Here is a 27133-nt window from a genome sequence, read left to right on the forward strand (position 1 = left end):
TTACTTCTATAATCCTCAAACACCAACGTTTTTCAGATATCAGCACTCATCTAATTCTGTCACCTTGAGCATTCCTGATTATAATCACTCCATCATTGGTGTTGTGCGTTCAGCTGCCTGGTCCTCAAGGCCTCAGTGTCCTTCCCTCAAATCTTCAGCTTCTATTTTCTTCTTGAAGACACTTCTTAAAACCTACCTGTTTGATCAAGCTTTTGTTTGTTAGCTCTAATTTTCCTTTGTGATTTACTGGACTGTTTCTGTTTTATAATGCTCCTGGGAAACAGCTTGGGTGTTTTATTTTAGGAGGTTTGGAAGTGGAAGGCAGGTGGCAGAATGCTGTTTCCCTAATTTCACTTAAAAATATCTTTACTTAGTATTTGTTTCCAATGTTTCAACAACATTTCCATTATCAAAAACATGAGAGCCCTCAGGAACCTTCAACAATCTGATAGCTGAAAACTTGGAGGTCAAGTGTGGCCAATGCAGGGCTTCAGGAAAGCATGTAATTAACTGAGGAATGTACAGGGAAATGGCAGAAACACAGAACATCAACGTAACCATAAAAATCAGTGCCAGGGAAAGCAAAAACAGAAGCGATCTGACAGGGCTGGAAAGGTAATAGCCTAAACCATAATCTCCCTTTCTTCATTTTCCACACTGCCTACTACACACTCCAAACTCTCAAAACAGGACTCTCACACTGGGCACTTCAAACTGGCTCAACATCGTTACTACAATACAATCCTACAGAATCAATGCCTACATAGCATCCTAATCTTACAGCATTTAAATAAGGAACTTTCAAACATGCTACACCAATTTGGTGACCTTATACCTGGCTCTGTTACACACCACCTTTACATCAACACTTTTAACAGACTGAAACTATAAGCCTGGCCACCATCTTTCATTGCTTGTTCTCTTTTGCCATTGCAAAACAAACTGGCAGGCAACCACAAGCAAAGGAACAGTGTTGGATGGTGGGGAGTTGGATCCCAGTGCCAATAATCTTGATCGTTCTTTAGGAAAAACTGATGAAAACCAAAAGAACCATGGATGCTGTAAATCAGAAACAAAAACAAAGTTGCTGGAAAAACTGATGGCCTGACTTGTCACTTTGGCTACAGAGGAAAAGCTCTCCATTGGTTGAAATCATACAAACATAAATGTAGACGGTTACGGCTGTTCAAGGTCTACCTTGATATTTTCTAATGATGTTACACATCACTGGAACAGAGGAGACTTGAACTCAGACCTCCTGGATGAGAGGTAGGGACACTATCACTGTGCCACAATAGCCCTTCTGGGGAGATGGAATATTTTATAATCAACCTGTACAGAGATGTTATTACACATCTCTGGAGCAGGTGGGACTTGAACCTGCATGCATTCCCCTGCTTTATTATCCTTTATTGATATTCACTTGCTATGAGTACAAGGAATAATCTGGGAAGAGCTACCTTTAAAAAGGTCCTGCTTACTAGTTTCTTTCCCAGATTCCTGAGTTTGACCCATAGGTCTAGATCCCTCTAACTACTTAGTTGGTGTTAATATGAACAATTCACAGCATTTCAGTTAGCTTCCCCATGTGTAAAAGTGACACCAGCACAGAAGTAACTTATTGGTGAGTAGCTAATAGGATCAAACTCCACCACCAACCGCACCCCGCCCCCCACCACCCCCACCATCTAACACCGTACCTTTGCCAGTTTGTTTACCTTCCCAACTCAGTGACCTACAGGAAGTCAATGCCCTGCTTGATCCTGGCATTAGACATAAGCTATCAGAGCAGAATTAAGGCATTCAGCCCATCAAGTCTGCTCCACCCTTTGATTTTGAGTGAGGCAACACAGCATCCTGGATTCACATGCGATCACAAACACCTTTCTGCAGCCAACTACAGAATCCCATCATTATTACTTTTTCAGTCTCCTTTCTGCCCACCCCTCCCCACCACCAGCCCCGTATAGCTGAGCTTAGGTTACTAAATCCAGAATCACCAGCTCCTCACCAATAATCTACTCCTGTACCAAAGTCACTCTTACAAATGAGCAGGCTAATTGAAATTTTTTTCTTAAATAATGAAATGTTAAAATCCTTAGATTGTAACTCCCTGAAAATACAAACCTATTTAGTTTAATTATCGCTTCACACTTAATTTTAAAAACTTTATCACCTAGATACGATGAATTAACTAATCAGATTTTAATTGTGATAAATGATGGAATCAGTGTTAGTTTTTATGCTGATGAATCACTTATCTAATTTATGGATCAATACAGAATCATAGAATCCCTAGTGTGGAAGCAGACCATGCAGCTCAGAGATCACACCAACACTCCGAATAGCATCCCAACCAGACCCACCCCCTAACCTATCCCTGTAACCCTGCATTTCCCATAGCCAATTCACCTAGCCTGCACATCCACAGACATTGGGTAATTTAGCATGGCCAATCCACCTAACCGGAACATCTTTGGACTGCGGGAGGAAACCCACGCAGACACAGGAAAAAGTGCAAACTCCATGCAGACAGTTGCCCAAGGCGAGAATTGAACACAGGTTCGTAGCCTGTGAGGGAACAGTGCTAACCACTGAGCCCAATATAGTTGATTAATTTAGGTTCAATTAAGTTTACTAGTACATTCAACCCAGCTGCTTTCTATTTCTCCACTCTCGATGGAGATATAACTTTGACATCACGGTTTGCCTTTCCTAGCCTCTACTCTCTTGGCGCACTGCTCTGCTTCTGCTCCTGTATATCCAGTTTCTAAATTCTTGACTCCCTACGAGTCTCTGCTTTGTTCCCACTCCTTTATATCCAGTCAAGTAACAGCTTTTAAGAATGATAATTTGATCAGTTCAGTTGCCATGTAGCCTGGACCACACCTTCGTTGCTAGATGAAAGATTTTCTATACAGGTCAGAAAGATTGAGAGTTAATGGTTTTGACTACAAGAAAATGATCATTAACTGACCAAAAATAGAGTAGGCAATCAGTATTTGCAGTTGCTATAAGAGGTTTCTCCCAGCGATTTACGCAAAATCCTGTTTTTTGAAATTTGCAGAGAAGGAGATTATAGCACCAACAATGTAGCATCTGTGACATTGGCACTACACAAAATTATAAGATAGGCTTAACCTGTGAACTGAAGATTCTTTATGAATCTCCTCAAAGACAAATCTCTTCTCTTCTGCTCTATCAATATGCAAGTTGGCTACAGTAAAACCTCTTGTTGTCAGCTCGGAGTTCTGAGGAAGGGTCACAGGACCCGAAACATTAACTCTGTTTTTTCCTTCACAGATGCTGCCAGACCTGCTGAGCTTTTCCAGCAACTTTGTTTTTGTTCCTGATATACAGCATCTGCAGTTCTTTTGGTTTTCTATAGTTGTCAGCTGTCAGGTTGCTTTTCCAGTGGTGCTCTCAGTACCATGTGTGATAGCAGTACCTCTGTGGATGTAATGATTTTTTTAAAAAAAGCATGTGGATTCACTGGCTTAGTAAGCACACCACCAGATTTCCTAATTATCCCAAGACTGCTCTCCCTCCACTCTCCTATCTCAGCTCAATTTCTTGCGCACTTGAATGAAACAGCATGTTCAACACCACATTCAGTCTATTCCCCATATCTAGTCCCTGCTTCCAACTAAATGTTGGATGCTTCATTGCTGCAAGACCCAGACATTGAGAAAAAGGTGAAAAAAAAGAAAGAGTTAAAATAGCAAAGCAGCAGTATAAAAATTATAGAGAAAACTTAAACTTTATGATAAGGAAGACTAACGAGGATTCAGATTCAGGATCACAGTAGCAGTTTAGAAATGAAAGTATGCAAGTTAAATTACTGAAAAATGCGATGTTGCAACTAGGTATCTGCCTGAAAATTCAATACTGATAAAGACTGATGTATATACAGTATTGAAAATGTAAGGCAAGTGTAAACTCTTTTAATTCTATAAGAATGAGGGAGTGGGACACAAGTGTAAGATGTACACAGTTGGAGGGAGACTTTTTTAAAATCTTTGAGCGGTCCGACAGATTAAAATTACTTAGCCAAGTGTGATACATTCAAGTTACTTTATGTCTTGCCTCTTTTTCAAAATAGTATATTATACAGCAGTGCTGCTTTTTACATGTTATTGGAAGAAATATTCCTTTTACAGATTCTGGGGTTAAACAATAGAAAATTGTCTTCCATTGCTTAGAAATAAACATTTGATTTGCATGTCACTATAACTATTAATTGTTTGAATTCAATTTTGGCAGCCAATCAAATTTCAAGTACCATGTATGCACAGCTAACTCAACCTGTATGTGGTTTGGAGTTGTTATTTGCAAATCATTCATCAGCTTTTATCAGTATTGAATTTTCAGGCAGATTCCCAGCAACACAGCATTTCCCTGTAATTTAACATTGATACTGCAGGAAATAAGAGCAACTTAAGCTAACAAAATATATTTCCTAACACAGAGAATGATTTATTTCAAATATGGTTACAAACATTCATAAGTAAATAGGAAGGAACTTGTTGAACTGAAACCACCTCATCCTGGATACACATTTTGTTCAGTACTTGAAGCCTGGTTCTCAAGTCACATAGCAATACGAAGTGGAATTCACTCTAATGAAGCTGGTAACAAATAATTGGCTACTTACTCTGCTACTGCCAATAGCACCTCTGTTTTTTGAAAAAATCCCAACCGGCATATCACTAAGCTGTTACATACAAATCTCTCTCAGAGTTCAACATTAGAAAATCTAAGTGGGTTGCTCAGGAGGTTACTCTACAATTGAAACTCCAAGCACAAAGACTCACATGCTGTGTGTGCATGGCAGGAATTTAGGTGGCATCAGTGCACTGTGTCATACTCCTGATAGCCAGCAGGTGAGGAAAGAAAAGCAAGTCATTACTGGATTTAGCAACAGGGAAACCTCGCAAGTAAACATCATGTGACTCCACACTACTCATGTCACTATCTTTTGGTGCTCAAGTAACTATTCAATCAATGCCCCCAGCTCATATTTAACATCAATTGATACACTTAATAACACATCAGGCTTAGTATCAAAACATTATCTTATATGTAAATTGGTCAGATGTTTGGTACACTAAAGAAGTAAATTTTTTGTAAGTACGCACGCATGCCAGTTTCAGGAGGAAGACTCACTGTTGAATTGCACCACCACCATGCTGAATGGGATGGATTCAGAACAGATTGAGCAGTTCAAAACTGGGGACACCCATGGTCTTATGTGCCATCAACATCAGCAAAATTGTGCTCCAACACAATCGGTAATCTCAGGACTTGACATCTCTTAAGCTTACCATTGAGACAGGCACCAACTGTGGTTCAATGGGATGTGTTGGACAGTATGCCAAGAGCAACACCAGACATTTAAAACAGGAGTGCCCAAACTAATAAAGCCAATAACTAGGACAGAACCATACTAAACAGAAGCAGCATGCCATAGACAGAGCTGAGCTGATCCATAATCAACAGGTCAGGACAAATCTTTGCAGTCCTGCTGCAACAAGTCACAAAAGGTTTTGGGCAATTAAGACTAGCTGTTTTGCTCTTCAGAGAGCAACAGAGACTAATAGGCTGTGTCTCTCTTTCTCTGCTGAAACCAATATATTTCCAACAGCAAAGAATTTACTACCTCCTCTTGAAGCTCATTGGCATGACAATTACTGAATCCTCCACCACCAACATCCGGAGGGCTACCATTAACCAAGCTTTCCTGTCTGAACGCTGTTTGTGGGCTTGAGGATAACCTGCTAAGTAACAAACTGTTCAGCTCATGTCTCTTGTTTCTGAAGCACCTTTATGGAGAACTCAGCATGAAATCTGAATATTCTCTTGAACAGAAATGGGAACACTTCTTAATACGGTGTTTCCTGAAGAAGTGGTGTCTGCCAAGATCCCAGAGATGATGCTGGTGACATTCATCAACACATGCCAGAATGCCCCATTTGATAATCCCAAACCTCATCATTTCAGCCCTCAAGATCTAAGACACATTGGCCCAAATGGTTTATGTCCAAAATTTATCTCCACAAAGATAAATCTATATGTTTTCCTCACCTTTTCCCAGTATGTGCATTTGTGTTATTAACAGGCATAAAAATTCCAATTCTGCATTAGAAATCAAGTTTGTTAACCAATTATACATCTTCATTGAATAAGCTTTGTTTTAGAATAAATCAATAATTTGGAGCTTATTAAAAGAAACCTGATTAGATTTGTAATAAAAAAACCCATCAATCTCAAAAAAACATACAACTGGCCATATCAGAAACCAGGCAGAATAGGTTAAATTTACATTGTGTCCCATGGGCTAGTGGGACAAAAAAAAAAACAGTGCACTCTTTTCATCTCATCATAACAACAGGAAATAGTTTAAGGGAATTAAAGGGAAAATTTGATCAATAGTTGAAGGAAAGAAAGATGCAGTGTAAGACGGAGACAGCAGGGAAACAGGGCTCTTTGTGAACAAAAAAAAAGCAAATAGAATGGGTTGAATGGTCCCTGCAGTTCCATAAGTTAAATGTTACCACGTGAAGCAGTACTATTGTCAAAGTGCATCCGTTAGTAGAACTAAAACAGTACGTATACCAGTCCAAAAATCACATTTAAATTTTAAGAGGTTGCTTTTATATCAGTACAATCTTTTGCAAGTCTGAAAAGACACATATTGGTGTCTCTTTCAATGCAATACATAACCTTTTAAATTCTACATTTAAACTGGAAAATTCAAACTTCTCAGTGACCGACACTGTACTGGAATAATACTCCATGAATTGGTGAGCCCAAGCTTCCCTCAGCAAATGTAAGTATACATCAAGAACATATAAGGCAACAGAAAGAAAACAAGACTTCCCATCTTTTCTCATAGGCCTATTTGTAAGTATCTCCTAACGCAAAACTTTCCTCGATTATGAGGTGGAAGCCATGAGTCAGTTCATATGAAAGAGCAGCAGCCGTTTGGCTCACTGAATGTGCTCCAACATTTAATAAATGCATGGCTGGTCTGACGTGCCATTATCCTGCTTGTCTCTCACATGTCTCGACTCCCTTGTATTCAAAATACATATATTTCAACCTTGTACATAGTCAATGATCCAGCCTCATTTCCTCCCTGCTGAGGAGAATTCCAAAGACTGATGATCCTCTGAGAAGAAATTCCTCATCTTCATCTTAAATGACGACATCACCCCCACTCCCTCAATTCGATGCTCCCCCATAAAGCAAAAACATGCACTTTCAAATTGTAAATGCAAGCAGCTACACGAAGTACATTTAAATAGTATCTAAGCAAGTTTTAAAAATTATTCAGAGGGTGCAAAAGGACCATGTGAATACTTTGTAAAGCTAGGATGCTACACTTCATGCAATGCAAAATCTAAACAGTCAGAATAAATGCACAATTGTGTGGAGAACATATGAATATATGGAAACAAGCTACACATTATGCAGGCAGCCAAGTGGATTTTCAGCCAAATCAGATCAGTCGTGATCATATTGAATTGTGGAGCAGCTTCAAGAGGCCAAATAGCCTACTTCTGCTTATGATTACTTAATTTCAGAAACAAATTCTGCTAAGATTGAGGTAAAGCAGAATAACTAGGTAGGCTTGTTAAGTAGATTTACAAAATTGGGGACATTTGATACTAATATTGTTGACTGCATCATTCATTCAAACCAAGACATGCAGCAAATTTTGGAGAAATGGAATTTCCTGTTGTATATATTTAGGCAATGTTTTTAAACATAAATGCATGCCAAAATAGAATCTATTTTGTACTTTATCACATTGTAAAGACAGCTGACAAACAAACTAAAGCAAACATTAATTTATGGATTATGACATGCAAGACAACGAAGAACAGCATTTCACTAAAGTTCAATTATGTGGAATGTTATTAAAAACTTACCAGTTACTATGCCATAGTTGGGTGACTCAAGAACAGCTCCATAGAACTGAATGATGTTCCTGTGGCTGAGAACACTCAGAATTTCAGCCTAAATTCAAAATTAGAAAACACATTATCCAATACAAATTAAACTATTTGTTTAATTAATAAATGGTTATTATAATTCCACTGCAGTAGTCATGGGTCTTCAAAACTTCCACATTTAAAAAGATAAAATATTGGAGCTACGTGTAAAATTATTGTTTCAAAAGCCCCATACTAATAGCAGAAACTATTATAAGAGAAAAAAAAATTGTAGACTGAGGGGGGAAACTTGATTGAGGTGTATAAAATTATGAGGGGCATGGACAGGGTAGACAGGAATGAACAATTCCCCTTGGTTGAGGTATCAATGACCAGGGGTACAGATTTAAGGAAAGGGGCAGTAGATTTCAACTGGATATGAGGAATTATTTTTATCCAAGAGGGTGGTGGGAATCTGGAACTGACTGCCTGTAAGAGTGGTAAAGGCAGAAACGCTCATGACACTTAAGTGTTTAGACGTGAACTTGTGATTCCAAGGCATACAAGGCTTTGGGTCAAGTGCTGGAAAATGCAATTAGAATAGTTAGATGCTTGTTTTTGGCCGTCGGAAACTTGATGTGTTAAAGTGGTATATAAAACATGAAAAAGGGTCTATTACACTATAACATAAATACTTAATTAGAAATGGTCACTTGATCCTTAAAGCCAGTGATACAGCAAGAATGGGGCTTGATCCTTAAAGCCAGTGCTACAGCAAGAGCGGGGCTTATTTCCCACCTCAAATCCATCTTCCACATAGTAAAGGAATTTAGAAGTACAGAAACAATCTAAAAATCTACTGATCTCATCTCTGTGACTGTATTCTCTGGTGTAGAGCTGTAAGGTTTCTCCCCATCTCAGTTCCAAGTTCCTGTTATTCTGAGAGTGTGACTGTGTTCTAGATTACCTAGCTAGCCAATATAATGCTTTTCTGATGAAGGGTCTAGGCCCGAAACGTCAGCCTCTCTGCTCCTATGATGCTGCTTGGCCTGCTGTGTTCATCCAGCCCTGCACCTTGTTGTCTCTGTAGCCAATATAAAGACTTTTTCAGCATCATTGCCATCACATCCCTCAAGAATTTTATGTTTCAAATAGATCAGCTCTCAGTTCTTCTAAATTCCAGGGAACACATGCATGCTCTTCTCAATCAGCCTTCAGAGACAATTTGTTCATTTCAAGAATTAGTGGCTCTCCCCCAAAGACAAGCTTATTCTCCTTAGGTACAGAGACCAAAACCGTACATTGCAACCCCAGAAAGAGTTTCACCAAGGCCCTATACAACTGCACTAAGGCTTGTTCATTCTTATAGACCAAACCCTTTACGGTGTAGGAAAATATACCACTGTTTTCTTAATGGCTCGCTATACCTGCATAATAAAACTTTCTCTGGGTTATGTATAAACACACCTAGACATCCTTATATTTTCCTATCAAAGTGGAAAACGTCACTTTCCAACATTACATTCCAACTGGCTTGTTGCCCAACTATTTAACCTGCAGTTCCCTTTGCAACTATTCTGTGCCCTCCTCACAGCTTATTTTCCTCGGTCAACAGAGCAGAGGTTGGGGAGGTAGCAGAGTTACAGTTCTAGTGAAAAGGCAGTTTAGACTAGAAGCTACATATACTCACACTTAGGGCAAGAAAGACCTTATACATACATTGTATTTTATCAACTGAGCAAAAGCTTTGGGAACAGTCAGTCCCTGGTGCATTCCCCAAGGCAATGTTTCAACAAGAGTTAATTTGCTTTGCATCAATTTATGCTAACTGTTCCCTGGTGCATTCTCCATGGTAACACCTCTATCAAGCAGAGTCCACTTGCAAACCAATCAGAACCTTCTTCTGATGTGGTATAAAATTGTTGCTCCACTTGAAATTTGGTATTCTTCTCATTCTGTCATGATGCATGCAAATCGAAAACCTTCAACAGCATACCTCTTTTACAGTAATAAACAGGAAAAGGCTATGCGCCCTGCCACAGGGTGATGTAACTCTACAATCCAAGTGAATTAAAGGAAAACAGTGTTTAAGTGATCCAGAGTATAACTGAAGTTTCTAACAAGCCTATAGAGGGTGGGCTACTTCAGTACCAAGTGACGGCAATTTCACCAACGATAAAATCTGAACAAGCTCTTGCAATGGACTTCTGTTATGACTGCTTGATTATAGCGTCCATACAGTGCAACACACAGTCTGTCCAAGACTGCAGATTTGTTGCATCGTTTTGCAACTGGATCTTTCAAATATTTGCATTAGCTTTGAGGCAGGATGCCTTTAAACAAGCTGGTAACAAGAAAGCAAATTCGTTCTGATTGTTGAGCCCCTAAGATCAGCATCTCTTCAGTGGAGTTGAAAGTCAGGTTTCTCCTATATCAAGCCATTTCCTGAGCTGTCTGTTCCTACTCAGCACTGTAGAGTATTTCATGCTGTGCAGAACTCTCGAGCACATCATTTACACCAAATGGGGTGCTTATCCTATGCTGGTTCTAGGAATCCATATTGCAATTAATAACACACTGCACTGTATTTTTCAAACATTGTACAATTACATATGCAATACAATATCCACAGTATAAAAGCAACTGCAGTTGCTAGAAATCTGAAACAAACACAGAGCATGCTTGTGAAAGTCAGCAAGTCTGCAGCGTCTGTGCTTTGAAACAGAGTTAATGTTGAGTGTAGTAGCTCCTCAGATGCTTGCCAGACCTGCTGAGTTTCTCAAGCACTGTGTTTAACAATATCCACAATATGTGTAATTGAACTGTGGTCATGGCATTCAGCATCTAGTGTTCCAAAAAGGAACATCAAAACTAACAGTAGTCAACCGCAAGTTCACTATCTCACCAACATCTGTCACTACTATCTCAGCACATCCCTGACCTGATATGAAGTTGAAAAAGCAATCCGACAGCTGAGAACAAACAAGGCCCCCGGCACAGACGGAACCCCTGACAAAATGTTAATGCAAAGAGGAGAAGCATTTTTGGTATATTATGCACACATTACCTCATCTCACTTATCTGGAAGGAGAAGATCATGCCAGAAGATCCCCAAGATGCCATTATTGTGACCTCATGAGGAAAGGAAGCAGAAGTAACTACAGGTTGGCTTCCTGCTGTCCACCACCGGGAAATTACAAGAATCCACCTCAAGTGCTTCTTCCCAGTGGCTGAAGGGCTACTCCTGAAGTCACAATGTGGATTCTGTTCATCAATAGGCAAAGTGGACATGAGCGTTACAGAATAACGAGTCCAAATAAAAGTTCAGCAAGCAGCAGGAATCTCCATACATGCCCTTTGACCTCACAAAGGCTTTTGACTATCCACTGGGAGGGGCTGTAGAGTGTCCTTCTTAATTTGGATGCCATCACCATCCTCCACTCCTGTGCAACATTCAAACCTTGATCCTCAGGATCCACTAGACACCTGGCATAAGTGCAAACTGGGATCAAGCAACGTTGAGTCATTGCACAGATGCTCTTCTTTATCTTCCTTGTCTCAAAACTCCACCCTACCTCCATGAAGTTTCCCAGCAGAGTGGAGCATCTCTATAGGACAAGTAGGAAAACAGTTCAACCTGCATCACCTCTGGTCCTGAACCAAGACGACCCAAATCTTTGTCATCCAGCTGCAGCGAGCAAAGAATACCTGCATATGAACACTCTTAGAAGCAGAGATCCACAACATTATCCAGGATTCACAAAGGAATGAGACAACATGCCTTAGGCTAAACATCTGGAAAGTCAAAGATCATCACCAAGCAGTTCCTACTATAGAATGTCTGCAAATCCATTGGCAGGATTGATGCTTAAATATCAGTGTTCTCTCTCAGGCCAATATAGCCAGTATTGAGGCACTGGTTACTGCCAATCAGCTGCAGTGGGTGGATACAACGTCAGATGCTTGATGCAAGACTTTGAAATCAAGCTCCCTACTCCAGGTTTACTCACAGCAAGAGATTAGCAGAGGGCACAGGAAAAGTCCTCAATACACCCTCAAAGCATCTATTAAAAAATGCAACATCCCCACTAAATTGTGAGAATCTTTTGCCCAAGACCACTCAAACTGCAGAAGAAGCATCATTTAGGTACCAATCATTTTGAAAATCTCCAACAGGCCCAAGCGGAGGCCATGTACAAACACAAACAGTACGAAAATCTGTGCATCCCACCCACCCAACTTTTCAAAACCCCCGCCCCGCCTGTGTTAGGATGTGTGGATCCAGTCACTGGACAGTTTAATCACCTCACAAAACACAACTCCAGAGTGGAAAAAAGTCATCCTTGATCTTGAGGGATTGTCCAAAAGATCTGCAAGTTCCAACTCATGATTCAAATGCAATTATATGCAGGGCTCAAACTAGGACATCCACATCTTTCTCAATTAGCAGCTACACTATCTACCTCTTTTTATTAATACAAGATGGCAAGGACAATGAAGGCCTCAAACATCACCCCAAAATACAAACTGTAGATTGCACCATTTCAGCATCCAGCTACTTCTTACATCTCAAGTGCCATTGCTAGAAGCTACTCACTAGATTAGCTTGTTAAAAGAAAGCCCTATTAATATCTGTCCTACACTTAAGCTTTGATAACACTGAGTCTGGAGCCTTTTGGCATGTTGTTCAAGCATGCTTAAAGTATTTACATCCTCTGTCCCTCTTACTCAACTCATTCTTTGTAATTCACTACCTTGAAACAAAGCAGAAATAAATAATTTAAATCTCTGTAGACTAAAAGAACTATATATAGAATTTTATTACAGTGAAATTTCAGCAGGGCTCTCCATCCAGACGATTAAAATAGCTCCATCAAAACCATTTACTGATTCCAATGGAAACATTAAATACACATTTAAGAATCCTGAGAGACCACAAGAACTGATAAATGCATTCTTTCATAATTGATTATCTGCATGGTCCAACTATTTACGTGTCCTATCATCAGATAATGGTCATGTGTTTAACAACATAGAAAGATAGCTGCTTACATTTTGGCCTAAGAAGTTTCAGTCTGGTGCTCACCATATCTCCCTGCACAGAATTTCTTGTGAAAACTCACTGTGGAGAAACTAAATTGGTCACTTGTGCCAATCCAACCTTATTGAGTCAGCCTGAAGAAGAGTCTTTCACTTCTCTTACTCCCACAGGAATTGTAGCAAATCACTTCAAACACAACAAAGCTCAAAGCAGACCAACCAAGATCAGACATTAATGTCAAAGGTTAAATAGACAAATAAACACAAACAATTGTAGTAATTATGACACGTTTTAGTTATTGCAATATATGATACGGAGAGTTAACTTTCTGATTTTAATTAGTCTACAGAAGCACTGAAGGTACATTATCAGACAAGATTACATCTTTGCTCATCAGAATTAATCTCAGAATTAATCAGGGGTTAGTTCGACAGTTTACATAAGTGTAAAGATGTACAGTTGGGGAAATTCAACAGTGCAGATGAATTACTAGATTAAAAAATAATATCAATCACATGGTAACTTGATGCATCTTGCAGGCTGAAGAGAGGTTGGGAATTGGAACAGCCACAAAGGGCAGCAGATTTATTGCTATAAAAGGGTTAAAGTATTCAAGAAATTAGACCACAAGGTTATAGGAGCAGAATTAGGCCACTAGGCCTCGAGTCTGCTCCACCATTTGATCATGGCTAATATGTTTCTCAACCTATTCTCCTGCCTTCACCCTGTAAACCCTTGATCTCCTTACCAAGCAAGAACCTATCTCTGTCTTAAATACACTCAATGACTTGGCCTCCACAGCCCTCTGTGGCAGCGAGTTCCACAGATTAACCACGCTCTGGCTGAAGAAATTCCTTACTTCAGCTCTAAAAGGGTTGTCCATTCACACTGAGGCTGTGGATCTGGATCCTTGTCTCTCCTACTAGAGGAAACATCTTCTCCATGCGTACTTTACTCAGGTCTCTCAGTATTCTGCAAGTTTCAATCAGATGCCCCCCTCATTCCTTCTAAACTCTACAAAGTACAGGCCCAGAGTCTTTAACCACTCCTCATATGACAAGGTCTTCTGGATCATTCTGGAAAACCCTCTCTGGACCCTCCTCCAATGCCAGCAAATCCTTCCTTAGATCCAGGATCTAAAACTGTTCTCAATGTTCAAATTCAGGCTGACCAATGCCTTATAAAGCGCCAGCAGTGCATCTCTGCTTTTGCGTTCTAGCTCTCTTGAAATGAATATTAACAGTGCTTTTGTTTTCCTAACTGCCAAATGAACCCGGACGTTAAACTTAAGAGAACCCTGAATGTGAGCTCTTCAGAGGGTAAGTGTGGCCTTGATGGGCCAAATGGGCTGCTTCCACACTGTAGGGATTCTATGATTCTGTTGACCCCTGCAGAACTCCACTAATCACTGGCTATTATCCTGAAAAAAAAAACCCTTTTATCCCTACTCCCTGCCTTTTGCTAATTATCTATCCATGTCAGTACCTTGCCCCTAACACCATGGGCTCTAGTCTTATTTAACAGCCTCTTTATTCGTAACGGGATGAGGGTGTCGCTGGCCAGGCAGCATTTATTGCCCATCCCTAATTGCCCAGAGGGCAGTTCAGAGTCAACCACACTGCTGTGGGTCTGGAGTCACATGTAGGCCAGTCCAGGTAAGGATGTCAGCTTCCTTCCCTAAAGGGGCATTTTGTGGCATCTTGCCAAAGGCCTTCTGGAAGTTAGTCTTCTTATTCACGTGTCTCTAATTTCTAATAAAATGTGAAAATAAAAAGTTAGCAGAAAGGAGAGCCACAAAATACATAGCATAGCGAAACCTTACCTCTTTTTCTATTTTTAACAACTTTTTTACAGCCACCTCTTTGTCCCGAGATAACCATGTTGCTCTATACACACTACCAAAACTTCCCCCGCCACAGTTTTCATGAAACTGCAAATCGTCAAACTTGATTTGCAAAAACGATGGACTGAAGGACAACATTGCATACTGACAATTTCAGAATCTGAAAAACATAAAAACAGTTAAATAAAAAATCATCAATATCAGCATGCTATAACTAGATCAAACTAAGTGATCAGTTTCAACACACCAAATAAATGATTTAAAATGCAAAAAACATCGGTCTCAAAAAACAGAACTTCTGCATCTGTTGGGAAGGTTGTAGAACATGTTTTTTTAAAGTTTAAACCATCAGAATAACGACCATAGATAGCTTTCACCGTGTTATATTTTCCATTTTAACGTTGCAGGTTTACTACGTTGACGGCTCCAAAAGTAATCCACTGGTGTGCAAAAAATTTTGGGGCGTCCCGAGCCCACGGAAGGCGCTATGTCAAGACAAGTTTGTTGCTTAGAGCCCGTGCGCCTGTTGAGCTTCCAGGGACACTTATCCTGACGCGGAAGGGCTGTCAACTTGGAGACTGGGTCATGGCTCTGGAATGTGATATACGCAAACCATCCGCTTCGCAGAGAATAGCAGCTAGTAACACAGATTGGGCAGAGACCCTCTACAACGCTATTACGTACAAATTAGAGACTTTTTTTCTAAAATGCCAGCGATAACTTCCTAAAAAGGAGCAACTTTCGCAAAACTTAATGGCTATTCCCTGAAGTAAAAACACTTCTGGGAAGTGGGAGGCGGTTTTGCTGAAACCCATCACGTGAGAGTTCTGTGCAATGCTTGGGATCCCAGAGTGAATGTATATGTTTAAAAAAAAACCTCCAACCAGCAAAGTTCACAGGACTCCGAGACTTGCCGATGACACAAACCACACGATTACAAAAGGCCGTGAAAAGTACAACCGGCAGTTACTCCAGACATATTCGCAGGAAGCAGCCTTCTTTACTTCTGTCTGCAGTTTTAGTTAAAAAAAAAACTCCACCGTGAAGATTAGAAATAAAGCAACGACATTCAGTTCGGGATCATTTCTTACCTCCTGCTACACTTACTCCAGCTTCCAACTGGGAATGAAATAGGAACTCAGCAGAGTCGAGAATCACTGCAAACAAAATGACCAAAACCCTCCCCACACCCACAGCCCGCCCCTTCCTCCTTCCACCCCGCCACTCCAACCCGCACCATCAGAGAGAACCAGCACCTCCTGCAGCTGAGCCACACAGTCAGAGAGAACGAGCACCTCCTGCTGGTGAGCCGCTCCGTCAGAGAGAACCAGCACCTCCTGCTGGTGAGCTCCTCCGTCAGAGAGAACCAGCACCTTCTGCTGGTGAGCCGCTCTGTCAGAGAGAACCAGCACCTCCTGCAGGTGAGCCACACTCAGAGAGAACCAGCATCTCCTGTTGGTGAGCTACACTCAGAGAGAACCAGCACCTCCTGCTGGTGAGCCACACAGTCAGAGAGAACCAGCACCTCCTGCTGGTGAGCTGCACTGTCAGGGAGAGGCAGCACCAATTAGTCCCACCCTCCCCAAGTAACTAAGATGGACAGTTGAAGCTGCTCTTTTGCTATTAGATTTTTTTTAAAGTTGGAGCATATGATAATGAGGGGTTATATGATCAAGAAGTTTTTGAGGGCCATCAACCAGTGGGGGGAATGATACTATTTCCTCAAAGTTAGTCACAGTTCCACCTGCCAAAGTCAATAAGAGGGAAGTCTTATCATTCTGTCGCTGCGCTTTTAAATAAATCTGTTCTGAACCAGTTCTGATGAAGGGTCACTGCATGCAAAACATGAACTTTGGCAGCATCTGCAGAGAGAAATCAGACATGAATTTCTCCAGTAAATTCTGTTTTTGTTTCAAATTTCCAGCATCAAAATTTCTTTTGAATAAGCCTATTGTCTTTACTTCTATTGCATTAGATTATCCATTTACCAAACTTGAGTTAAAGAAGCTTTCCTGGATACCTTGAAAACATTCATTAATTTCAATTTATGTCCAAAGCATATTTTGAAGTAAATGGGCCTATCTTACCAAAGGACATAATTTTTACACTGGCAAAATACCCTTTATCGGTAGCCACACAAAAGAATTCTGTTAATTGGTAAACTATTTAAACAAACAGATATTTTTCAGGAACTATATGTGAGAAAAATTAATGGTATGTAGATACAGACCCAATTGAACAAAAAAAAGTTATCCTTTTGCCTGAGACCTCTATTTTTCTACTTAATGCATCAACAGACTATATTGTATGGCATTCTGAGCACCTCATTACACCTCACCATGAAATGGACAAAATTAAAATTTGCTGGAATTATATTGGAGAAAATGAGGTTCTCTTTACAACAAAAGGCATGCAATTATCTTTATCCCCATTGTGTGAATAAGGGGAAATCAAATACAGTAGCTGGTATTTGTGAAGATATGGAGTGAAAGCTTATTTCCAAATCAGTAACAAAGGGAGACATACATAATGAAAAATGAAATCAGAAATAAAAGGAGAAAATGCCAGAAAACTCAGCAGGTCTGGTAGCATCAGTGGAGAAAGAAACAGAGTTAATATTTCAAGTCTGATATGGCTCTTCTTCAAAACTGCTCGATGTTCATTTATGAATTTATGGTCCGGGGGAGATAGGAGGAAGTGTCTGAGAGTTGGCGTTCAACCTCTGCCAGGTAGAGATCACCATGCCTGACAAAAACATCACAACCCTCATCAGCAGGTCGATAACAAAGTCAGAGTTAGACCTGAGAGAACAGAGCGTGGCAAGTTCAGAGGGAGAAAATTAGACTGCATAAGGTTGGCACCAATGTCCAGTCAGCAGTTCTTAATGAAGAGAACAAGTGCAGGCAGAAGGTCAGAGGGAGAGTTCCAGGGGGAGGGGGAGCATTGGAGCTGGATGCAAGGCTCTGTGTGGCGGTGAGCGGACTCCTGTCCAAAGAAGTGGGCACAGAAGTGAAAACAATGGCAAAAGAGCTCAACCTCATGTTGTGCCTGTAATTCATTGAAGTGGGAGCATAAAAGGATGAAACTAAATTCTTTGCTGAGCACAGATCATACAGCATCAGAGTTGGGAAGGTTGGAGGGTATAGTGAATAGCCAGAAAGAGATGAGATGGAAAGGAGAGATGGAATCAGAGAGAAGGTGGGGGGCAAGAATCCAGACAGGCGTGAGTGTGTGTGAGTTTTTTCAAGCTTGCATACCATGACACCTTACAGGAAGAGAAAATGTTTCTTGTTAAAGCCTTGAATAAGAATAATAATAAGGTGGAACAGGCGGAGGGGAACAGCCTTGAATTAGCGCAAGGCACTGCTGATGGAGACAGAAGCTGAGAGCGTGCATGGCACCAAGTGTGGATCTTAGGACAGCTATCCAAGGATACATGTGATCCCAGGTGGATTAAAAACATGAAGGATGGAATTTCAGCTGGAATTTATGTAAGGTGGAGCTGGACACAGTCACTGAGGAAGGAGATGTGACTGTAAAAGAGAGTTTTGGCAAAAACTTAATCAAACACTAGGAGGAAAACACCAAAAAATGGTGAACTAATGAGAATATTAAAATAGAAATCCTGTCAAAGAGATGAGCAGAACTTCTTTAATGTTGACATTCCTGGAAGAGAAGTGGCAGTGAATTAAACACTCACATAATAGGAAAATACTGCAGATGCTGGAAAATCGAAATAAAAAGAGAAAATACTCGAGAAACCCAGCAGGTCTGCCAGCATCATGTGGAGAGAGAAACATAATTAACACTTCAAGTCCAATATGTTTCTTCTTCAGAACGTTCTGAAGAAGTTACATATATAAGCTCAAGATTTCTTGATCAGTTTGGTTGACTTATTTGATGAGATGATAAAGCATTTTGAAGTTATGTATAATAAATAACCTTGGATTGAAACCCATGTCATTGAAGGGATACTAGCTATGTAGAAATGCAATGGTGTAAGAGACAGAATGAGTACTTGTGAGTGATATTCTTCACAGTGGAGTTGAGTATGTAATGGTCCTGCATATTGTGCCAGTGGTCCCTCAGGGGTCAAAGTTGAGACCATGATTGTTTTTGATATATGTTAATGACATCAACATGAGTGTTCACAGCATAATTTCAAAGACTGTATGACGTATGTAACTCAGAAGTGTTATAAACAGTGAGAAGGATATAACAGAGTTCAAAAAGATACAGATACACTGGAGGTTTGAGTAGATATGTGGCAGATGAAATTTAAAGCAGAGAAGTGTGAAGTAATTCATTTTAATGGGAGGAATAAACTGAGAGGTACCATTTTTAATGGGGGACATAAACTGTGAAAGCAGAGATGGACGTACAACACATAAATCTTTGAAGGTGGAAGAACAGCTTAGAATGTTGTTAAGAGGGCTTACTGTATCTTTGCCTTTATAAATAGAGATACAGAGTTCCAAAGCAAGGATGTAATGCTAAACCTTTTTAAAAATGTTGATTAGATCCTAGTTGGAGTATTGTAGCCAATTCTGGGCACCAAACTGAAGGAATGACATCCAGACTTTAAGACAAAATGTGGACAAAATTTATCTGAATGTTAACAAAGATGAAAGATTTTAGTTATGCGACAGACTGGAGAAATTGGGATTATTGTTCCTAAAGCAGAGAAATTAAAGGGAGATTTAACTGAGGTGTTCAAAATCATTAGAGCAAATAAAGAGAAACTGCTCCCAGTGGCAGAAAAGTTAGTAACCAGAGGACACAAAGATATTGGTATAGAAACCAGAGGGAGTATGAGGGAAAACATATGCATTAAGTTGTTCTGATAATTTTGGAATACACTGCCTGAAAGGGTGGTGAAACAGATTCCATTATAACTTGCAAAAGTAATTTTTTTATTCACTTGCAGGATGAGGGCAGCACTGGCGAGGCAGCATTTATTGCCCATCCCTAATTGCCCAGAGGGCAGTTCAGAGTCAACCACATTGCTGTGGGTCTGGAGTCACATGTAGGCCAGACCAGGTAAGGATGGCAGTTTCCTTCCCTAAAGTGAACCAGATGGGTTTTTCCCCAAACAATCAGATCATGGTCATCATTAGACTCTTAATTCCAGATATTTATTGAATTCAAATTCTACCATCTGCAATGGCAGGATTCAAACCCAGGTCCCCAGAATGTTACCTGGGTCTCTGGATTAACAGTCCAGCAATAATACCGCTCGCTCATCACCTCCCACTTAATTTTGATAAGTATTTGAATGTGGGAAATAGAGAAATGGCAATGGTCTTGGATGAGAGATAGTAGGAACTGCAGATGCTGGAAAATCCGAGACAACAAGGTGCAGGGCTGGATGAACACAGCAGGCCAAGCAGCATGGCCTTGGATGAATTGGCTGTCTGTTTCAAGGAGTCAGTACTGGTATGATGGGCTGAATGTTCTTCTGTAGTGTATCATTTAATGATTCAATGATTTAGCTCAAGGGTAAAGAATTTAGAGAGAGAAAAAAATCACAGGATGTGTAATGTTTTAACACAAGTGACTATTGACAAGAAAAAAATTTACATTATTTAAAGAGGAATTGAGAAAGGATTTGCAAAGAAAGAATGTCAAAGGATACAGTAACAGGATAATTAACTGGGATTAGAGAATAAAGCTCCAGTTAAGGATATGAATTAGCACAATGGAAGTTGACAAAAGCTTTCATTTTGTTTTGCAATTTAGTATTGTATGCTCCCACATCCCTAGAAATTGCTTAGGCTTTTCATTGGTTGAGGAAAGTACAATTGTTTGCTGTCAGCTGATTTGATGACTTCATCTGTTTTCTTTTAGCCAATAGTATGTGTTTTGCTCAGCAACTGCTAGGAGTACATTTTTCATTTGTAAACCATCATCATTACTGATTTAAAACATTCAATATAATGATATACATTACTTCTGATATGTTAATTATTTCAGCAAATAGTTTAAACAAAATATGCTATTTTAAATGTCCTTTAGTCCAGGTTTATTGTTTGTCTATTTTTTCTAAACAAAAGAATCAGCTATTTACAGTCTGTCGGTATAAACTAGATTCAATTTTCATTTTAAAAAAATTGAACATTTCCTCTGTATCAAATTTTTAAAACTTGTTGTTTGTACATTTCAAAGGGATAATTAAAGTTTGATGTAGATCAATGAAAGTTATTTAGAGTAAAAGCTTAAGAAATGGTCAAAGACCTGCTTTCTCTTCACTGGGGAAGGAACAAGTGGGAGATCTGCATCTCCATTCTAAACAATCTTTTGTTAGCATTTAGTTTTCAACACATTCCTTCTTGATCCTGCAGGATTTTATAGGATGCCGCAGTCTCAGTTTCTGTTCCTCCACCACCCACCCCCTCCAGCCAAGAGGTTGGCAGGTAGACTGCCCATGATCCTGATAGCTGACTTGCAACAATTTAACTGGAACAGGCAGCGTTACTTTCTTTAAGGCATAAGATTAGCCCCAATCTCAGAAGGAAGCCTATTTGAAGTCATTGCTGGGACCACAGGGAATCCAGCCACCTTGAGGATCTCAGGACATCAATCAGATTTATGAGTTCCCATTACCTTCAGAATTGCCAGATAGGAAGCATAAAATCCAGGCCAGATACACACAAGATGTGATTTAAGTTTGATGAAGACCTAGATGAAACAAGATGGGTCTCAACATTGAGAAAAGGGATGAGAGATAGGTGACTAACGTTATGAAAGTAAGTGAACCGGGGATATTAGAACAAATGGAGTTCTGCACTTGTTAGCCATTTGAAGACAGTGATATTTAGTTCCGAGGCAGTCAGACAAAATAAATGGATCCAATAGGAGCAGAATAGGCAAAATAGCTACCGTCTGCACACTGACATACGCTGATAGATAGACAAAACCTTTCTGGCTGCACATGTATCTTATCGAGCGTAGTGGGAAGTTTAACTGTGAAACCCATTGTGTAGTTGTGTTCAGTCAGCATGTGACAGAGCAGTTTTCGTGAAATTTCCATTCTATGGTATGGTGTATGAGTGCAATGTTACAAGTATTGGTAATTCAAGATGGAGGACAGGAACAATTTGTGACTATAAGAGCTGCTCCTTTTTTGAGCTTTTTTCAGGGTTCGAGCTGATTTCCTCGAATTCTAGGAGCTGCAGTTATTGTTTTATAAGTTTGCATTGTTTTGTAACTTTGGGAAAAAAAGATCAAAACAACAGCACTTTATAAAAAGGAGGAAGGGAGACAAAGGTAGTGACCAAATGGTGGGAAGTGAATCAAGAGAGAAAGAAGCCTACACTGCTGTCTGATGCAGCAGTGAACCTTCAACCTACTGCCTCTGCTGTTTCATTTCTAGTACCTCTGGGCATCGGAGTTAGTCTAAGAAAAATATACAAACAGTGAAATTCACAGCTGACCTTGGAGAAACCTGTGTAGGGAGATCACAGCAGGGGAGCAACTAAGTAGCTAGTTTTTTTTGTGTAAATCTACAACAGTGAGTGGAGTGGGTTCTTTTTGACGATATGTTTTTATTGAGATCTGCCTCTTGATTAAAATTTAAAAAGATAACACATAAGTACCAAGTTAGCCTGGAGCAGTGTTTTTAGAGCAGTAAGACTGTGCTATTTGCTGGGTCTGTAATTGTTAAGGTGCAAAGATGGCCTTTAGCAGAGTGATGTGCTCTTCCTGTTGGATGTTGGAGATTAGGGAGAGTTTCCATTTTACTGATGATTATTATCTGCAGGAAGTGTGCTGGGTTGTAAATCCTATCGGATCACATGGATCGGGTGGAGAGGCAGAATTCGAGACAATGAGGGATTTACAGGAGCTAGGGAGTGTGATGGATGGCAGTAACCAAAGATACAGTGAGATAGATGCGTGACCTCCAGGGAAGGTAGGAGTAGGAGGCAGGTAGAGCAGGAATCTCCTGTGGCTATTCCCACCTCAAACAAGTATGCTGTTTTGGAAAATGTAGTGGGTGATGAACTCTCAGGGGAATGTAGCACGGATAGCCGGGTTTCTGGTACCGAGACTAGCTCTAATGTAACAAGGGGTATGCCAGGTTCCACGCGATCAATTGTGATAGGGGACCCTCTAGTCAGAGGCACAGAGAGATGTTTCTGGGTTCAGCAGCAAGACATCAGAATGGTGTGTTACCTCCCTGGTACTAGGATCAAGGATATCTTGGGGAGGGTGCAGAATATTCTCAAAGGGGAGAGGGACCAGCAGGAGGTCGTTGTACACATTGGAACGAATATCAGAGGAAGAGAAAAGAACGAGACTCTGAGGAGAGAATATAGGAAGTTAGGCAGGAATTTAAAAAGGAGGTCCTCGAGGGTAGTAATATCTGAATTAGTCCCGGTGCCACAAGTCAGCGAGGGTAGAAATAGGAGGATAGAGCAGATGAACACATGGCTGAGGAGCTGGTGCAGGGGAGAAGGATTCATATTACTGGATCATTGGAATCTCTTCTGGGGTAGAAGTGACCTGTATAAGAAGGACAGATTGCACCTGAATTGGAAGAGGACTAATATATTGGCAGCGAGATTTGCTAGAGCTGCTTGAGAAGATTTAAACTAGTGAAGGTGGGGGTGGGTTGGGAGGAATCCAAAGAGATATTGGGGAAAGGGAACAGTCTGAGACTGACACAGTTGGGAAAGGGAGTAGGTCAGTCAGGAACAAAGCAAAGAATGATGTAGGGCTGATAGATTAGACTGCACTTATTTTAATGCAAGAGGCCTAACAGGTATGACAGATGAAATCAGGACATGGTTGGGAACATGGCACTGGGATATCATAGCAATTACAGAGATGTGGCTTAGGGATAGACAGGACTGGCAGTTTAATGTTCCAGGGTATAGATGCTAGAAGAAGGATAGAAAGGGGAGCAAGACAACAGGGCTGGGGGCAGTGGGGGGTTCGGTGGTGCGGGGCACGTGGTGGAAGCAGCGTTTTAGATTAAGGCTAACATTACAGCTGTACTTAGGGAGGATGTTTCTGGGAATATGTTATTTGGGTGGAACTGAGAAATAAGAAAGGGATGATCACCTTATTGGTATTGTACTATAGACCCCCCAGTAGTCAGTAGGAAATTGAGAAACAAATTTGTTAGGAAATCTCAGTTATTTGTAAGAATAATAGGGTGGTTATGGTAGGAGATTTTAATTTTCCAAACATAAACTGGGACTGCCGTAAACTTAAGGGCTTGGATGGAGAGGAATTTGTTAAGTGTACACAAGAAAATCTTCAGATTCAGTACGTGGATGAACCTACTAGAGAAGGAGCAAAACCTGTCCTACTCTTGGTAAATAAAGCAGGGCAGGTGACTTAGGTGTCAGTGGGGGAGCACTTTGGGGCCACTGACCATAATTCTATTAGTTTTAAAATAGTGATGGAAAAGGATAGACCGGATCTAAAAGTTAAAGTTTTAAATTGGAGGAAGGTCAATTTTGACAGTATTAGGCAAGAACTTTCAAAAGTTGATTGGAAGTGGATGTTCACAGGTAAAGGGATGGCTAGAAAATGGGAAGCCTTCAAGCATGAGATAATGAGAGTCCAGGGACAGTATGCTCCTGTTAGGGTGAAGGGCAAGGCTGGTAAGTGTAGGGAATGCTGGATTACTATAGCAATTGAGGTTTTAGTCAAGAAAAAGAAGGAAGCATATGTCAGGTATAAACATCAGGGATTGAATGAATCCGTAGAAGAGTATAAAGGCAGTAGGAATATACTTAAGTGGGAAATGGGACATGAAATAGCTTTGGCAACTATGGTTAAGGAGAATCCAAAGAGATTCTACAAATACATTAAGGACAAAAGGGTAACCATGGGAGAGAATAGGGCCCTATAAAGATCAGCAAGTTCACCTATGTGTGGAACCGCAAGAGATGGGGGAGATACTGAACGAGTATTTTGCATTAGTGTTTACTGTGGAGAAGGACATGGAAGATAGAGAACGTGGCAAAATAAATAGCGACACCTTGAAAAATGTCCATATTACAGAGGAGGATGAGCTGAACGTCTTAAAATGCATAAAAGGTGAATAAATCCCCAAGACCTGATCAGGTGTACCCTAAAACTCTGTGGGAAGCTAGGGAGGTGATTGCTGGGCCCCTTGCTGAGATATTTATATTATCAATAGCCACAGGGGAGGTGCTGGAAGACTGGAGGTTGGCTAACACGGTGCCACTATTTAAGAAAGGTGGTAAGGAAAAGCCAGGGAACGAAAGACCGGTGAGTCTGACATGGATGGTGGACAAATTATTAGGGGGACAGGATTTACATGTATTTGGAAAGGCAAGGACTGGTTAGGGATAGTTTACTTGGCTTTGTGCATAGGAAATCATATCTCGGTAATTTGATTGAGTTTTTTGAAGAAGGAACAGAGAGGATTGATGAGGGCAGAGTGATGGATGTGATCTATATGGTCTTCAATAAGGCGTTCGGTAAGGTGCCTCATGGTAGACTGGTTAGCAAGGTTAGATCACATGAATACAGGGAGAACCAGCTATTTGGATACAGAACTGACTCAAAGGTAGAAGACAGAAGGTGATGGTGGACGGTTGCTTTTCACACTGGAGGCCTGTGACCAACACTGGAGGTATGCCACAAGTGCTGGCTCCACTGCTTTTTGTCATTTATATAAATGATTTGGATGTGAACATAGGAGGTATAGTTAGTAAGTTTGCAGATGACACCAACACTGGAGGTGTAGTGGACAGCGAAGAAGATTACCTCAGAGTACAACGGGACCTTGATCAGATGGGCCAATGGGCTGAGGAATGGCAGATGGAGTTGCATTTAGATAAACGTGAGGTGCTGCATTTTAGAAAGGCAAGCCAAGGCAGGACTCATACACTTAATGGTAAGGTTCTGGGGAACGTTGCTGAACAAAGAGACCTTGGAGTGCAGGTTCATAGTTCCTTGAAAGTGGAGTCGCAGGTAGACAGGGTAGTGAAGGCGACATTTGGTACATTTGCCTTTATTGGTCAGTGCATCCAGTATAGGAGTTGGGACGTCATGGTGCAGCTGTACAGGTCACTGTTAGGCCACTTTTGGAGTATTGTGTGAAATTCTGGTCTCCCTCCTATAGGAAGGATGTTGTGAAACTAAAAAAGGTTTAGAAAAGATTTACAAGGATGTTGTCAGGATTGGAGGGGTTGAGCTATAGGGAGAGGCTGAATAGGCTGGGGCTATTTTCCCTGGAGCATTGGATGCTGAGGGGTGACCTTATAGAGGTTTATAAAATCATGAGGGGTATGGATAAGGTAAATAGGCAAAGTCTTTTTCCCAGGATGGGGGAGTCCAAAACTACATGGCGTAGGTTTAAGATGACAGGGGAAAGATATAAAAGGGACCTAAGGCGCAACTTTTTCACACAGAGGGTGGTGTGCATGTGGAATGAGCTGCCAGAGTAAGTGATGGGGGCTGGTACTATTACAACATTTAACAGGCATCTGGATGGGTGTATGAATAGGAAGGGTTTAGAGGAATATGAGCCAAATGCTGGCAATTGGGACTAGATTTATATGATATCCTGTTAGCATGGACAAGTTGGACTGAAGGGTCAGTTTCTGTGCTGTATATCTCAATGACTCTATGATTCACATAGATAGACAGAGCTAAGCGATCCCAAAACCAACGGATCAGATCTAAGGTCTGCAGTCCTGCCACATCCAGTCGTGAATGGTGGTGGATAATTAAACAACTCACTGGAGGAGGAAGCTCCATAAATATCCCCATCCTCAATGATGGAAGAGCCCAGCACATCAGTGTAAAAGATAAGGCTGAAGCATTCGCAGCAATCTTCAGCCAGAAGTGCCAAGTGGATGATCCATCTCAGCCTCCTCCACTGTTCCCCAGCATTACAGATACCAGTCTTCAGCCAATTTGATTCACTCCACATGATATCAAGAAATGGTTTTAGACACTGGATACTGCAAAGGCTACAGGCCCTGACAACATTCCAGCAATAGTACTGAAGACTTGTGCTCCATAACTTGCTGCTCTCCTAGCCAAGCTGTTCCAGTGCAGTTACAACACTGGTATCTACCCGACAATGTGAAAAATTGCCCAAGTATGTCCTATACACAAAGCAGGACAAATCCAACCCAACCAATTACTGCCCCAAAAGTCTCCTTTCGATTATCAGTAAAGTGATGGAAGGTGTCATCAACAGTGCTATCAAGCAGCACCTGCTCAGCAATAACCTGCTTAGTGACGCCCAGTTTGGGTTCCGCCAGGGCCCCTCAGCTCCTGATCTCATTACAGCCTTGGTTCAAACATGGACAAAAGAGCTGG

At 40.8% G+C, this 27133-nt stretch overlaps 1 protein-coding gene across 9 annotated transcripts in view; it reads right to left on the minus strand.

Annotated features, from left to right (window-relative positions):
- The window catches only part of LOC109938494 (mitogen-activated protein kinase kinase kinase 20-like), a 121809-nt gene extending 105633 nt beyond the window's left edge, over window positions 1–16176 (minus strand). For 3 of the 9 annotated variants that reach the window (XM_048599039.1, XM_048599045.1, XM_048599046.1), the window contains exons 1-3: window positions 15913–16009; window positions 14801–14981; window positions 7935–8022 (exon numbers count right to left, since the gene is read on the minus strand). In XM_048599039.1, coding sequence (XP_048454996.1) covers window positions 7935–8022; window positions 14801–14959 — 247 coding nt within the window. In that variant the 5' untranslated portion in view covers window positions 14960–14981; window positions 15913–16009. The other 6 variants (XM_048599044.1, XM_048599043.1, XM_048599041.1 and 3 more) reach the window with 6 other exon arrangements.
- Window positions 16177–27133: the final 10957 nt, after the last annotated feature.

The sequence above is a fragment of the Rhincodon typus genome, chromosome 7, assembly GCF_021869965.1.
Source record: "Rhincodon typus isolate 14 chromosome 7, sRhiTyp1.1, whole genome shotgun sequence".
In the NCBI taxonomy this organism is placed as follows: Eukaryota; Metazoa; Chordata; class Chondrichthyes; order Orectolobiformes; family Rhincodontidae; genus Rhincodon; species Rhincodon typus.